The following is a 12,703-nucleotide window of genomic DNA, read 5'->3' as shown; positions in this document are numbered from 1 at the left end:
ACGTCTCATGAGAGGAACACAAATATTTTTAGATATTTTTTGGAAAAATTTCTATATAAAGTCTTAAAAATAAATATAAAAATTATATATTTATATGTCGGTTTGGTTCAGATTTTTTTACTCAATAACCAAATCAAACCAAAACTAATCGGGTTTTTAATCGGTTTGATTTGGCTTTTCGGTTTGATGCGGTTTTCCGATTCGGTTTGAACACCCCTAATTTCGTTTATATAGTTCAGGTCCGAAAACCAAACTTCATCTTTGCTGATACATGTAATTTAAATTTTAACAACTTATTATCATTAAAAAACCCTACCCTTTTTCTAAGCTTTTTCACCAATATAATAAATGTCGAGAAGAGTAACAAGCTAATATTGCTTGGCAGTAATTTATCAGCAGAGCTACTACTTTACATCTTGAAGGAATTTTTCACATCACTCGTATCTCTAGAGATTTACTTTGAAAATTTTCTTTTAGATAATTGTACATTTTTTCGTTTTATTTTCTTTTGGTAGCAGTTGAAATTATTAAAATATACATTTGTGAAAAGATAAAAGCATTTTGCGCTAAAACTGTCACACTCCAACCTCGGGAGGTACGACTGGCACACGACGCCCGAAGGCCCGTGCGAACCAATGTCCATACTTAGACCTTTCAACGTTGAAGTCTGAGTCCAACAAGGCCTCCAAATATAACACCAAAATGTAAAAAACTCACAACTAACTATGGAAGAAGCTTTCAACATTTTGTATTATACACAACCATTGCCAATAGAGTCGTAGCTATATTTACGTACACACTGGACACTAGCTTGCAAGCCTCTAAGAGTACCATAATATACAACTTGGTCGGAATAGGGTCTCACCATACCCAAAATGACAGAGACACATACTCCAATACCTATCGACTTTTGTACAGCTACTCCGGAGAAGTGGAGTATGACAACCAACCACTGAAACATGCACTCTACTGGGAAGGAACGTCACCGGGTCTATATTTACTTGTGGGCATGAACACATCGCCCAGAAGAAAGGGGCGTCAGTACAAAAGATGTAGTGAGTATTTATGAGGGACAATGTATGTAAACCAAAGGTATAACAGAAGAGATATAAACACACAAGTTTAACCTGAATGCCGAAGACAAGTCACTGGGGTGTGCAGTGCATTAACCATGAATCATGAATATATGCAAGTTTTGTAAAATTTAAGCCACTAATTGGGGCTATGCATTACATATAATATAATATCATTCGCCCACTCTTTGGGGCATATCATCTCATGTCGTACCCGGCCTCATAGAGGACTCAGTAAAATCTCATGCTTTTATCACATCATATCTGGCCTCAGGAGGTCTCGGTTGTGCCTAGCCTCAAAAGAACTCGGTAATATTTCATATCACATTGTTCCGTACCCGGCCTCGTAGAGGATTCGATAATATTTCACATCTTGTCACATCATACCTAATTGATAAGTGGTTGCACAATAAGTGTCATACCCGGTCGATTATAGCACGACTCAGTATAATAGAGCAAATGCATATATATAAGTGCATTACAAGACCAATTTCCGGAGATGTCAAGGTTAGACCTAGAGTGAATTACATTTCATGACCTCATGACACCATCCGGGAACATCTCAAATTTGAAAGAAAATGTCACTAACAAAGAATGAATAAGAACATGAATATCATTTATCACGAAAGGCTTAGAACAACTCAGTCTTACAACAGAAGGATTGTTCATAAGGGAACGCTTATATCAAGACATGCCAATGAAAGAAAGTCGCCTTACATATCTTTTTGAAGGATCACCTACGCTTCCTGAGTTCTTCATTTCTATAGTGATTATATTTACTTCCAAATGAATTTCCAAAATCAGTACCACAAGAATATAGATGGTACAGTGGTGATCACGAGCCCCTTTACTTAAAGTTTCACCAAGTTCACTTTTGATTCTTGCCCTAAATCGTTTAGGGAATTCTTAGAAGCTTCAGAGCGTTTTGGGTGCTAAAGCTCACAATATTCTGTAGCCTCAAAAAGAAGAATGTTGTGCTGTTTTTATATCCAATCTAGAAACTCCACCGCCTCAAGTGCCAAACGGGTCGCCCCGCCCTGCCCCGCCCCGGCCACTGCTTCCGGTGGGACAACTGGCGAACATCTGATGAAGCATAATCACACCTTTGTTCCCATAACGTGTAGCCGACCGATTGGCTGTGCCATAAGCCAAGTGGCCTTTGTCATACTCATGAAAAAGAGTGTTGTTGGTTAATTGTTATTGTTGGTTTTGTTTAATTATTGTTGTTGTTGGCGTTGTTATAGTGTTTAATTGTGATTGAATGGCAGCAATGTAATGCTGCTATTATAGGATGGCTATTGGTGGTAATTGGCAGGTGGTGTAGCTTAAAAGTGATCATATTCTACCACATTTTTCTCCAGAAAACCGACCGATTTCGGTTGGAATTCTCATATTAAAAACCCAGAAATTCATAATTACTGTCGGACTTCGGTCGGTAATTTCAATATGCAATCTGCAGAAATTTGAAATTATCGACTGACTTCGGTCAGAAATAATATATTTTTATTTATTTATATTTTAACAATTCCGACCAATATCGGCCGATACGCCAGTTATTTTACCAAAAATCACACTCATCAGCCAACATTTGACGTTTTACTTTTTATCTACTAATAGGTGTATTAATAGTCATTACTTATGATCTCACCTTCTCATAAATGGTACCAATTAACCACTACACACTTATTTGTTTTGTTGAAAACTTTCTACACCTATACATAGGAGTTTTCTCTCTCTTGTGATGCATGAAAAAAAATGGTGCAGCTATGTATGAAAGAGTATTGTAAGAAGGAGAAATTTTCTAAATACTCCGTTATATTAAAAACGAAGGCTATTAAATTAGCTAAACTACGTGGGTGGTGGTTATCCATGGATGTCCCTTGGACCTCAACTGTGAGCTCCTTATATTCCATCAACATAAGTTATAAATTGAGGGTTTTACTAAAATTAGTGTTATTGTGATCAACAATTTATGCAGGTTAGTTTGAGTGAGGCGACGCTCGCCATAGGACCATTGTATTCAGAAGGGAACAAATCAATTAGAATTAATATTATTAGTAGTAAAGTTTAATTTCTACTGCAGTGAAGCTCAATCTCTTGAAGAGAGTGAGATATCTCTGCACCTTAGTTTGATTTTTTATTATTTATTTTCTACTTTACCAATACTCCATGTAATGGTAATTTATATATATTAGATAGAAGTTTCATAAAATATAAAATCCAAGTAATTAAATTCATTCAGCGCCTAAGTTGTAGCAAATGTAATCTTCATGCAATGAACTGCTAAGTGTTATACCTTGCCAAATCATGAATAAAGACAATGCTAGTAATGAACAAGGATTTAGCAATTGGCATCTCCTGATTGGGTCACCACAATGATCTTTTCACCTAAGACTGTTATGAAACAGGAACCCGATCGAGGAGATAGCAAGCTAGATATTCTCTCTGTTTTTGTAGGGGTGGGGGTTGGGGCAGCCAGCAACGGATTATGTTTCTTCCGAACGCTAAAATTTATCCCATTACATCAAATTATACTTGGTTAAGTCTTAATAAGATGAGGATATATTAATTAACTTCTTATAAGTTAGTAATTATAAGAGTATTAACTAAACTGTGTGATCAAGGTGCCTTAAAGAAAAATCTTTAATGTCTTATAGCTCATTTAGTTGCACTTAACGAAGGTACGAATATTAGTTATTCAGTATATTTATTTTTTAATTTTTCAACCACTTAATAGATCCGAATTTTGAATGATTAAGATCTATAACAAAGTATTTATATCTATTCGTTCAAAATTTCTATAAACATGATATTTCACCATTATTCCATCCCTTTCACCCCTAACGTCGCAGTAGTACATCTTACCAGTCTAAACATCAGTGAGTTACCTGCGCACGGAAACTTCGAGGTATATCTGCCAGCATCCGCAGACTCTAGAGTCCCCTTCTATCATTTTATGTTGCTTCCTTATTTTTCTTTAGACCTTGATACATAGAAATATTGAGAATAAATTTTAGAAACTTGTGACTTATTTCTACCGAATTTTGGGAGTTGTAATTATTTGAATTATAGTTTATTTATTTCAGATATTTATGATTATTCCGCATTGATAGACTTACCTAGTCTCTCTGCCATCACGACCTCTGGGGTCGTGACAAATCAACTACCACCATCCTCACGACAATCATCACCATCAGCCACCCCCAACCGACATTCAACAACTGCCATCGTTAGTCTCACCACCACCAACCACCATATAATTTCTTTAATAATATATTATTGATGTAGTATAAATTAATTATTGTTTTATTTAAATTTTATATTTATTAATTTTTAAATAAAAACAAATTTTATATGCCCAACTATTAAAAGAATAATAATTCATAATTTTTAGTATTAAGATCTTAATAAAATATATTAATATTTCAAATGAATATATTCAAATTCAAACGTCTAGTCATCAACTGTCTTACTAAAAATAGATGGAGCCTCAGCCTTCTTGAACCAACAGGAATAATAGGTATAATTTAAATGTATAATTCTATCCCTACAAGTAAATTGGAAAAAACTAAAGAGAAAGAAAACTAAGGTGCTGAGGTAGGGGAAATTCCAAGGACGACAGATAACATTAGTCCATCATAGACAGTGCATTAGCAAAAATTAAACAAAGTCGTTTTTGACATAGTTGAAATAAAAACAGTAAGTTGCTTAAGTAGCATCCATTCTCAAACATCCCATGATGGAGAATGAATCTTCTTCCTAGTAATAATCCAAACATAGGCTTATACATATAAAGAGTATCAAATTTCAGCTCAAATTACAGAGAGAGAGAGAGAGAGAGAGAGAGAGAGAGAGAGAGAGAGAGAGAGAGAGAGAGAGAGAGTGACAGAATTGAAGATGACCTGAGTCCTAACCATGGTAGATGAGTCTAGTTGAAGAAGTACCCAAGAGACCCCAAAATATCTCCCTAGGGTAACTAACTTCTGATGCATGGGAACTCCATATCCATTTAATGGAGTTCCTGAAAAAGTTAATGCAATATGATAAAGCTAAACAGATTAACCAATATTATCCACTATCCCTCCTACATTTTAAAGTAAAAGGGGCTAAAATTACCCAATTCTAGCCCCCGCCTAAACTTTTTACAACATTAAAAACAAACAAACATCAACAGTAAATTCAGACAATTTCTCTTATCCCCAAGAGACATTGCTGGCTTGTTAGACACAGTGTGTGATTATCAAAATGAAAATTTTAAAAAGATTTTCAAAAGGTGATTGATCCTAGTCTAAGTTCTAAAATCCTAAGACTAGTTAATAGTTAGCAGTAACAAAAACTTGGGACATCCTCATTCCCATGATTTCACAAATATTTCTATAACATCTACAAGTTAATAGGAGTAGCTTAAGTTGGAGGGATTAGCCATTTCAAGATCCACATTAAAGTGAAGTTGAAAAGACTACAAGTTGGAAAATTCTTGAATTTACAATTCTTTTTTTAAAACTAAAACTAACTCGGAACTTTTTAGTTGAGCCCTTCACAGGCAAAATCTTAAAACAATTTGCTCAGCCTTTTCCAGGGCTAAGCTTTTATAAAAAAGAAAGATAAAAGATGATGACCAACTCAGCACTTTTGATAGCTTGAGTTGGTGATGATGAGATGCATATGCATGCTTTGTTTCTCTCTTGAAGGACCCTTTCCTTACAAGAGAAGAAATGGTATGGAGAATTTTTACTCCACAGTTTTTGAACGTACCCCTTTGGGGGGCCTTAAGCTTCTGGGAAAAGCCCGTGTTCCATACGCGGGCCTCCATTTGACAAAGAGAAAGATGCAAGAGAACCATGGTTAGGCCAAAGATCCTTCAGTATTTTTTGTAGATGATCAATGTTGTATCGATCTCTCTTGACCAGATGACAATTATAAAGTCTCTCTTAACGATGAGGTATTGGTCCACGCAGCGTCATTGTCACGCCTGTGGCACAGCAAAACAAACTGTCAAAGATATTAGTACCTCCTTCCCATCAATAGTAGCGCAATTAAATTAATGAAAACAAAAAGGAGGGCTGGTTGGGATTGGAGGAAATTCACATCGAGGAACTAGCTACTAGCAGTTAAAATTCCTTTCAAAGAAGTACTTTATTTCCTTCAATTATCACATAGAAAGGCATTAATGAAACAAATAAGAAACCAGATGATATTAATTGTTGGTAGGCCATAATTTGATGGCGAGCTTTAAGTTTGTTGACAGTTAGGTGTGTTGATATTGTAAAGTCAAAAACTATTGAGTCCATGGATTTCAATGCTAGCTTGAAAGTAAGGCTTCTCTGAGATATAGAGGCCTTTTCTTAGTTGTAGTCTTAAATACAAACTGATCAAATTGACTCCGACTTGGAATTTATTTCAAGTACATGCAGGTAAAGTGAAAAAGATAAATTTCCAAACATTAAAAGGGTAAGGGCTTTAAGAAAGTGTTGGTTATCTTTTCCAATGCCTAATTAAGTTTTTGGCTGAACATAACATATTCTTTCACAAGAATTACTTCTTCGGTCGGTTTCATTTTATATGATTGACTAGATACGTAATTTAAAAAAGAAGAAAGACTTTTGACAAATATCAAAAGTACTTAAATCTCATGGTATTAAACAAAGTAAAAACTAAAGAGATTGGGTGTGATATGCAAACCTGAATGCAGTGCAGGTGAGGGAGCGAGGGAAATGGGGGTACCATAGTGCTGTGCTGGGTAACCCCCACCAGTGGAGTTGATAGCAGCAGCTGAATACTGGAAGAGATGGTGTGGGTACTGAACCCCGCCGTACCCCTGGCTGGCGGCTGTGTAGCCAGTCGTTCCTCCACCATTTCCTTCTCCAAAGTTCATGTAAGGGTAAAAGGCAGCAGCTGCACTGGATAACACACCACTAGCTGCAGTGCCATACACTGGATATTGGCTAGCTGCTCCTCCATACACGCTATAGTAACCCTGCACAAATTAACAAACATCTCATACTAATGTCTAGCATTACTCTACATTAATAATACTCCATCCCATCCGTTTCATTTCAGATGACATTGATTGATTGGACACAAAATTTAAGAATCTTTTTGTCATGTACCAAAAATATCAATTGAACTAGTAGTCTTAAACATGTCATAATATTTCCGTGGTTATAAGATAATACGTATTATTAAGGTAAAATGAAGAAGCGAAGATTCATATCCACCCCAACTTGTTTGAGATTGGATATAGTTGTTACTTTTATTGTATAAGATAATGTTCATTAAGGTAATTAATGGGAAAGTTAAATCAAATATAAAAATGTACTATCATTTTTTTAAGGAAATTAAAAAGGAAAGTACCATACAAAAATAAAGTAAAGGGAGTATAATATTTACTAAAAATGGAAATATTGATCGTATTTTGGTTTAGGTAATTTTGGAAAAGATTGAATTCCATTACAAGTACAGTATTTGTTTAGACTGAGAATTTGCTCAGAAGTCTGACAAAGTTTATTGACGGGTGAGACTGTAAAGGAGTAAATTTCATGCATGCCACAAACTGAACTTCAAGATTCATGCCTTCTTTAGATGGGGAAAAGGAAATAAAGGTCAACAATTAGCTTTTGACTAAAACCAAATGATTCCTGCTTTGGACATCGTGCATTCCAACTGCGTCACCACAAACTTGTCTTTGACTTATTATACTCCGTTGTTTCAATTATGTAGCGTAATAAGATTAAGCGATAGGTATTTTTTCAAATGAATTAATAAAAAGATAATGTCACATCAAATGAAATAAATTAGATGCAAATTCATTCCTTTAACAACCAAGTAACATGCATACTGTAGTTCAACTGTTAAATGAAAGATACATAAGGAGTCGAAAGAAAGGATGAGATAATGGGTACAAACCGTAGGATAAGTGTAATCTAGCGAGTAGGGAGAGTACCTGACAGTTTGTCACAAGAAAACGAAACCAAAAAACATTAGAATGTGAAACTTGGTATACAAGTTTTCTAAGTGAACAGTTTGAGTACAATATCAATTAATGCATGAGTCATTTCTTGTCCTAGGATGAGCTGTGTATACATGATAATGTCGACATTACCATGTTCACTCACTCACTCATACACACACGGTGATTGAGTGAGAGAGAGAGAAAGAGGGGGGAGACATTATGATAGATAGAAAAGAATGGTGGAATGAGTGAGCATGCGTGGATAGAATCCTCTTGTATAATGAGGTGTTGTGTCTGACCAATGAGTTGGCATATGCACGTGAAGACTCACTCGTCCCCCCCACAACGGAAAAAAAACAAGTAATTGTATATATATTACAGTAGTAGAAAATAAAAAGCATATTCTTTAAAATATAACTAGTGTCATACCCATAAAGATTGTAAGGGATGCCTTGTTGGATGGCATAATGAGGGAAGGTTGCTGCTGAAGGAAAAGCTGTGCCCAACCCACCTCCTCCTGCTGCTGTTTGAAACCCTCCTTGAAAACCACTCATCACCCTAAAGTTTCTGCCTCCTCCTGCTTATTATAATTAATTAAAGTGTTTTAATTATAAGTCATACTAACCATAAAAAGGAAAAAATAAATAGAGGAATGAGCAGAAGTTTTCCTTATTGGACACAGTGGGTTTGGAAAGAGTACTAGTATTAACTTGAGAGAAAATTAAAGGTAAAATAAAACACACAAGGCATGGCAAAAAAAGCAAAAGGTGGTGTTTTTTTTACACAGAAGAATGAGCTGTCATGCTTTTGTAAAACATATCCTGTCACATGGTATACTGGTGGTGCTAAAGCGAAGAGCATCCTATATAAAGTGGGCTCTTATTCATAAATCCATGCCAACATACACACAATCTCAACAAAGAATTACTACAACTTTTTTCCCATAATGGGGAGAATATTCATCATGCTGCATGAAGAAGATATCTGCTTAAAAAGCAGTCAAATTTACATAATGACCATCCACTAATTAACCAATGGATGTATGATTTGAATAAAAAAAGTACAACATGTGGTAACTATACCATTTGTGATGAAATAAAGCGAAATATGCTAGAAAAATTACATGTGATAATAGGTATAAACATTTAAAAGGTAATTAAACTAGTGAAAAAGGAGAAAATAATTATAGTGTATACCATGTTTAGGGGTAGTAGGCTTAGATCTTTGAACACCCATGGAAGCAAGATTGCAGTTGGCCCTTCTGCCATCAATGACAGGAGCAGCATCCACACAAGCTCTCATCGCTGCTTCTGGCTCACGAAATGTTACCTATAGTATTTTCAAAGCCAAGCCAACATGATCATATATATATATATATATATATATATATCAACCAAAAATACTTAAGAGATCTTCGCTACTACTTTCCTATCATTTCTAATTTCAAAATGTTAAATGATCTCCACTTTAATTGAAAAAAAAAAAACTAACCAAGACATGACTGTAAAGATAGTGTGTGTTTTTTAACTAACAAATACTAATTAGATGGAAAAAAAGTAACGTACAAAGCCATAGCCTTTGGATCGTCCAGTAGCCTTATCAGTGATGACGACAGCCTCCAAAATATCACCAAATTGTTCAAAGTATTTCTTCATAGTTTCCTTTTGAGTCTCCCAAGCCAACCCCCCTACAAACACCTTTGTGTAGGTCGTGTCCCCAAATTGACTTGATGGAGTCATCTTCTCTGAATTCTCTAATTTGATCGATGAATAATAATCTGAAAAAAGTGAATATGGATCTGGCTATTACAAAGAGATCGATCTAGTAGATGAAGTGAAGGATTTTCTCTTTCGACGAGAGAAAGTGGAGGAATTTTGGAAGGGAGACAATTAGGTCAGAGAGGGGAAGGAGGGAAAAAAAAAAGAGGGAGAGAGTAAAATGGGAGGGAAGAGAAAGCAAAAGAAAGAGATAGAGGGGGAAAAAAGGAGGAGTTACGGACATGAAATTATTATAGTATACTCTACAGTCTACATTGCCTGCCCCCAACTGCCTTTACACACTGGCTTCCTCTACTCTCTTCACGCGCTCTTTTTCCCTCTCTCCCTTTTCCCCGCCGGCCCTTTTCAATCTCTAGATATTTTTATTTTTTAAAACACCTTTTATTTGAAATTTGGATAGCTTCTTCGGATCCAACATAATTCTTGGACTTAACATTAACATATGTACTTCTTAAGTACTCAATTACATAGGATAATGATATTAACTGATAGTGACACTATATTGGTTGCAAAATGCATGTGGAAGTATTTTAGGAGTCTCATTTGTCACAATCAATTATTGAATTTACATTTATTAGAGCCCTTCTATTTCAAATTGATTATTTGTAATTTGACCATGTATTTATTATTTGTTCAAAGAACTTGTGGATTCATGTTGTATCTATTTTGTTTAAAGTAATAGACATAACTCGTGGATCACTTTTTGTTCTATGTGATTATTGTGTTTAATTTGAAAAAAAATTATTTTAGAAAAATATATGCATTATTTTAACATGAGGAAAGACAATATTTAACTTGAACTTTGGGATTGGAATATTTATGCCTTCTAAACTGACAAATTCACTTCCAAGCACAAAAATAGAATAGGTAATATATACAAAAATTCAACGTAAGATTCTTCAACAAAGTCGCTAGTTGATATGTATTTTTTGGTATGAAGGAGTGAAACCATTGTATCACTTTATTAAATTGGAGAAGAATGCATTACGTTTAACTCTAAAATTTAAATGTTATTTGCGTAAGAAATATATTATAATTATAATAAATTTTAATTTTAGTTTACGTATATACATAAGAAAAAATAGAAGGATAATGTCTTCATGTCATGATAAAGAAATGAACCACTAATAAGGGGAGGATTGATACTATATGATTTTAGAAAGCGATGTTCTACCTTCAAATTGAACTTCCCAAATTTTCTTTGTATGACAATTTCGACGTGCTTCATCTATAGCCAATTAAATTAAAATGGAAGAAAAATGAAAATAAATAAAAAGAAATTTGAGAGGAAAGTGGTATACACATCAATGGGGAGAGAGTAGGATAGTGAGTGGAGGGTGTATTATTATGTTTGGCCCAGGCTGGCTGTTGCTTTTTGATTTTTTAAAATGAAGGATATGAGACTAGGAAAGAGGGGCTGATTTTGCAGCATATTTACGGAACATACCAAGCGTGAGTGGCAAAAAATAGTGGGCGGAAACGGAACGGAACGGTCAACCGTCAAACCATTGGGGAAAGCATCTTCGCCAGTGTCTGCTCGTCCAAATTGTGTACTTTTGGATTAGGGTTTGGTGGGTTCCCTTTACACTCTACAAAAAAGAAATGAGAAAATAAAAGAAATGTTTTCAACTGTAGAAATAATGTTTATGGCAGAGAAATAACGTTTGGTTCACTTATTAGTTCTCCAAAAATTATAGTGCAGGAATTGTTATGCGTTAATTTTAGTGGTCACACTGAAAATACTGTGAAAGTAGTTGAAGACGATGGTCTACACGACACAGAGAGTCAATCTTAAAGTGAATGAATTAGAAAATAATAAATAAATAAATAAAAAGATGATAATGAATAAATTGTTATACATAAACTTTCTTCTATAAAAAGGCCTTTTAATCTTTATATAATTTAATTCCCGCATTGACAATATGCTTATTTTACATTAATTCCATATAAAATACTATATAAATTTTCGTATGAATTAAGATGAATATTATTTGATATCATCTAGTACTGATGTATTTGTTTCTTTTCGTATTCTTGAGTCGAGGGTATTTCGAAAATAGCCTCTCTATTCCCCCGGGATAGGGATAAGGTATGTGTAATCACAACTCTTTTCAAACCCCACTTGTGAGATATCACTGAGTTGTTGTTGTATTATTTGATACCATCAATCAAAGACTTCAATTTATTAGTTATGTCTCGATTATTTTTTATACAATGGAAGTTTTCCGCACGATAAGTGTGATTTCTATTCTCTTGACAATTTCTGTTCCCATCCTCTCCCTAATCCCCCGGTTTAATAGAAAATTAGAAAAAATCCAGCATTTTGTAATGTTTAATTTCATTTTGTATCTCAACAAATTAAAACTTTTATTATTTTCTAATTAAAACTTTGATTTCAATCAAGTATCAATGAATATATGGGAAAAGCTTTTTGGGGAAAAGTTCTTTGAATTTTCTTTTCTGGATAACATTGTTTTGTTCTTGGATTTAAAAAAAAAAGGAGAAATATATTTTTTGAAATAATACTGTTGGAGCATGTTCAGCATTGAGCCGTCATATACTTGGTTCTTAGTTCTTAGAACAACCTTAATTAGCTGTGGTTTCAACTTTCAACATCACATCTGTTCGTATTTGTTTTGTTAAGGGCCGTCCGCTTTAAAGGCTGCTGCCTCCCTAGTTCTAACAGGAATGATATCTCAATTCAATTTTCTTTTAACATGAAATTGTCTTTTTTAATTTATTTTAAAACTCTTAATCATAAAAAGATATAGACTACTTGCAACAGACTTGAAAGGTGTTTCAATTTTACTATCATTCTTCTTTTAACAATAGTCACATGTAGGAGGGAGTAAGTAAAATATCTTCCCTAACGCAAGAAAAATAAAGAAAATACTTATTAG

General features: G+C 34.4%; 1 protein-coding gene across 4 annotated transcripts; it reads right to left on the bottom strand.

The window, feature by feature from the left end:
* Window positions 1–4,691: 4,691 nt before the first annotated feature.
* LOC104087470 (uncharacterized) lies at window positions 4,692–9,995 on the bottom strand. Of its 4 annotated transcripts, none has more exons than XM_033653746.2 (6): window positions 9,591–9,995; window positions 9,222–9,354; window positions 8,455–8,605; window positions 7,980–8,016; window positions 6,756–7,050; window positions 4,692–6,065 (listed from the first exon to the last, which is right to left on the bottom strand). In XM_033653746.2, the coding sequence occupies exons 1-6, from the start codon at window positions 9,762–9,764 to the stop codon at window positions 6,040–6,042; spliced, it is 816 nt and encodes a 271-aa protein (XP_033509637.1). In that variant the 5' UTR covers window positions 9,765–9,995; the 3' UTR covers window positions 4,692–6,039. The 4 variants fall into 4 exon arrangements, with proteins under 4 accessions (XP_033509637.1, XP_009590241.1, XP_070052898.1 ...); XM_009591946.4 differs by having other exon boundaries at window positions 5,483–6,045; window positions 9,591–9,977; XM_070196797.1 differs by having other exon boundaries at window positions 5,483–6,065; window positions 8,455–8,602; window positions 9,591–9,964.
* Window positions 9,996–12,703: the final 2,708 nt, after the last annotated feature.

This window comes from Nicotiana tomentosiformis, chromosome 3 (assembly GCF_000390325.3).
Source record: "Nicotiana tomentosiformis chromosome 3, ASM39032v3, whole genome shotgun sequence".
NCBI lineage: Eukaryota > Viridiplantae > Streptophyta > Magnoliopsida > Solanales > Solanaceae > Nicotiana > Nicotiana tomentosiformis.
This window is presented reverse-complemented; position numbering and strand designations above follow the sequence as displayed.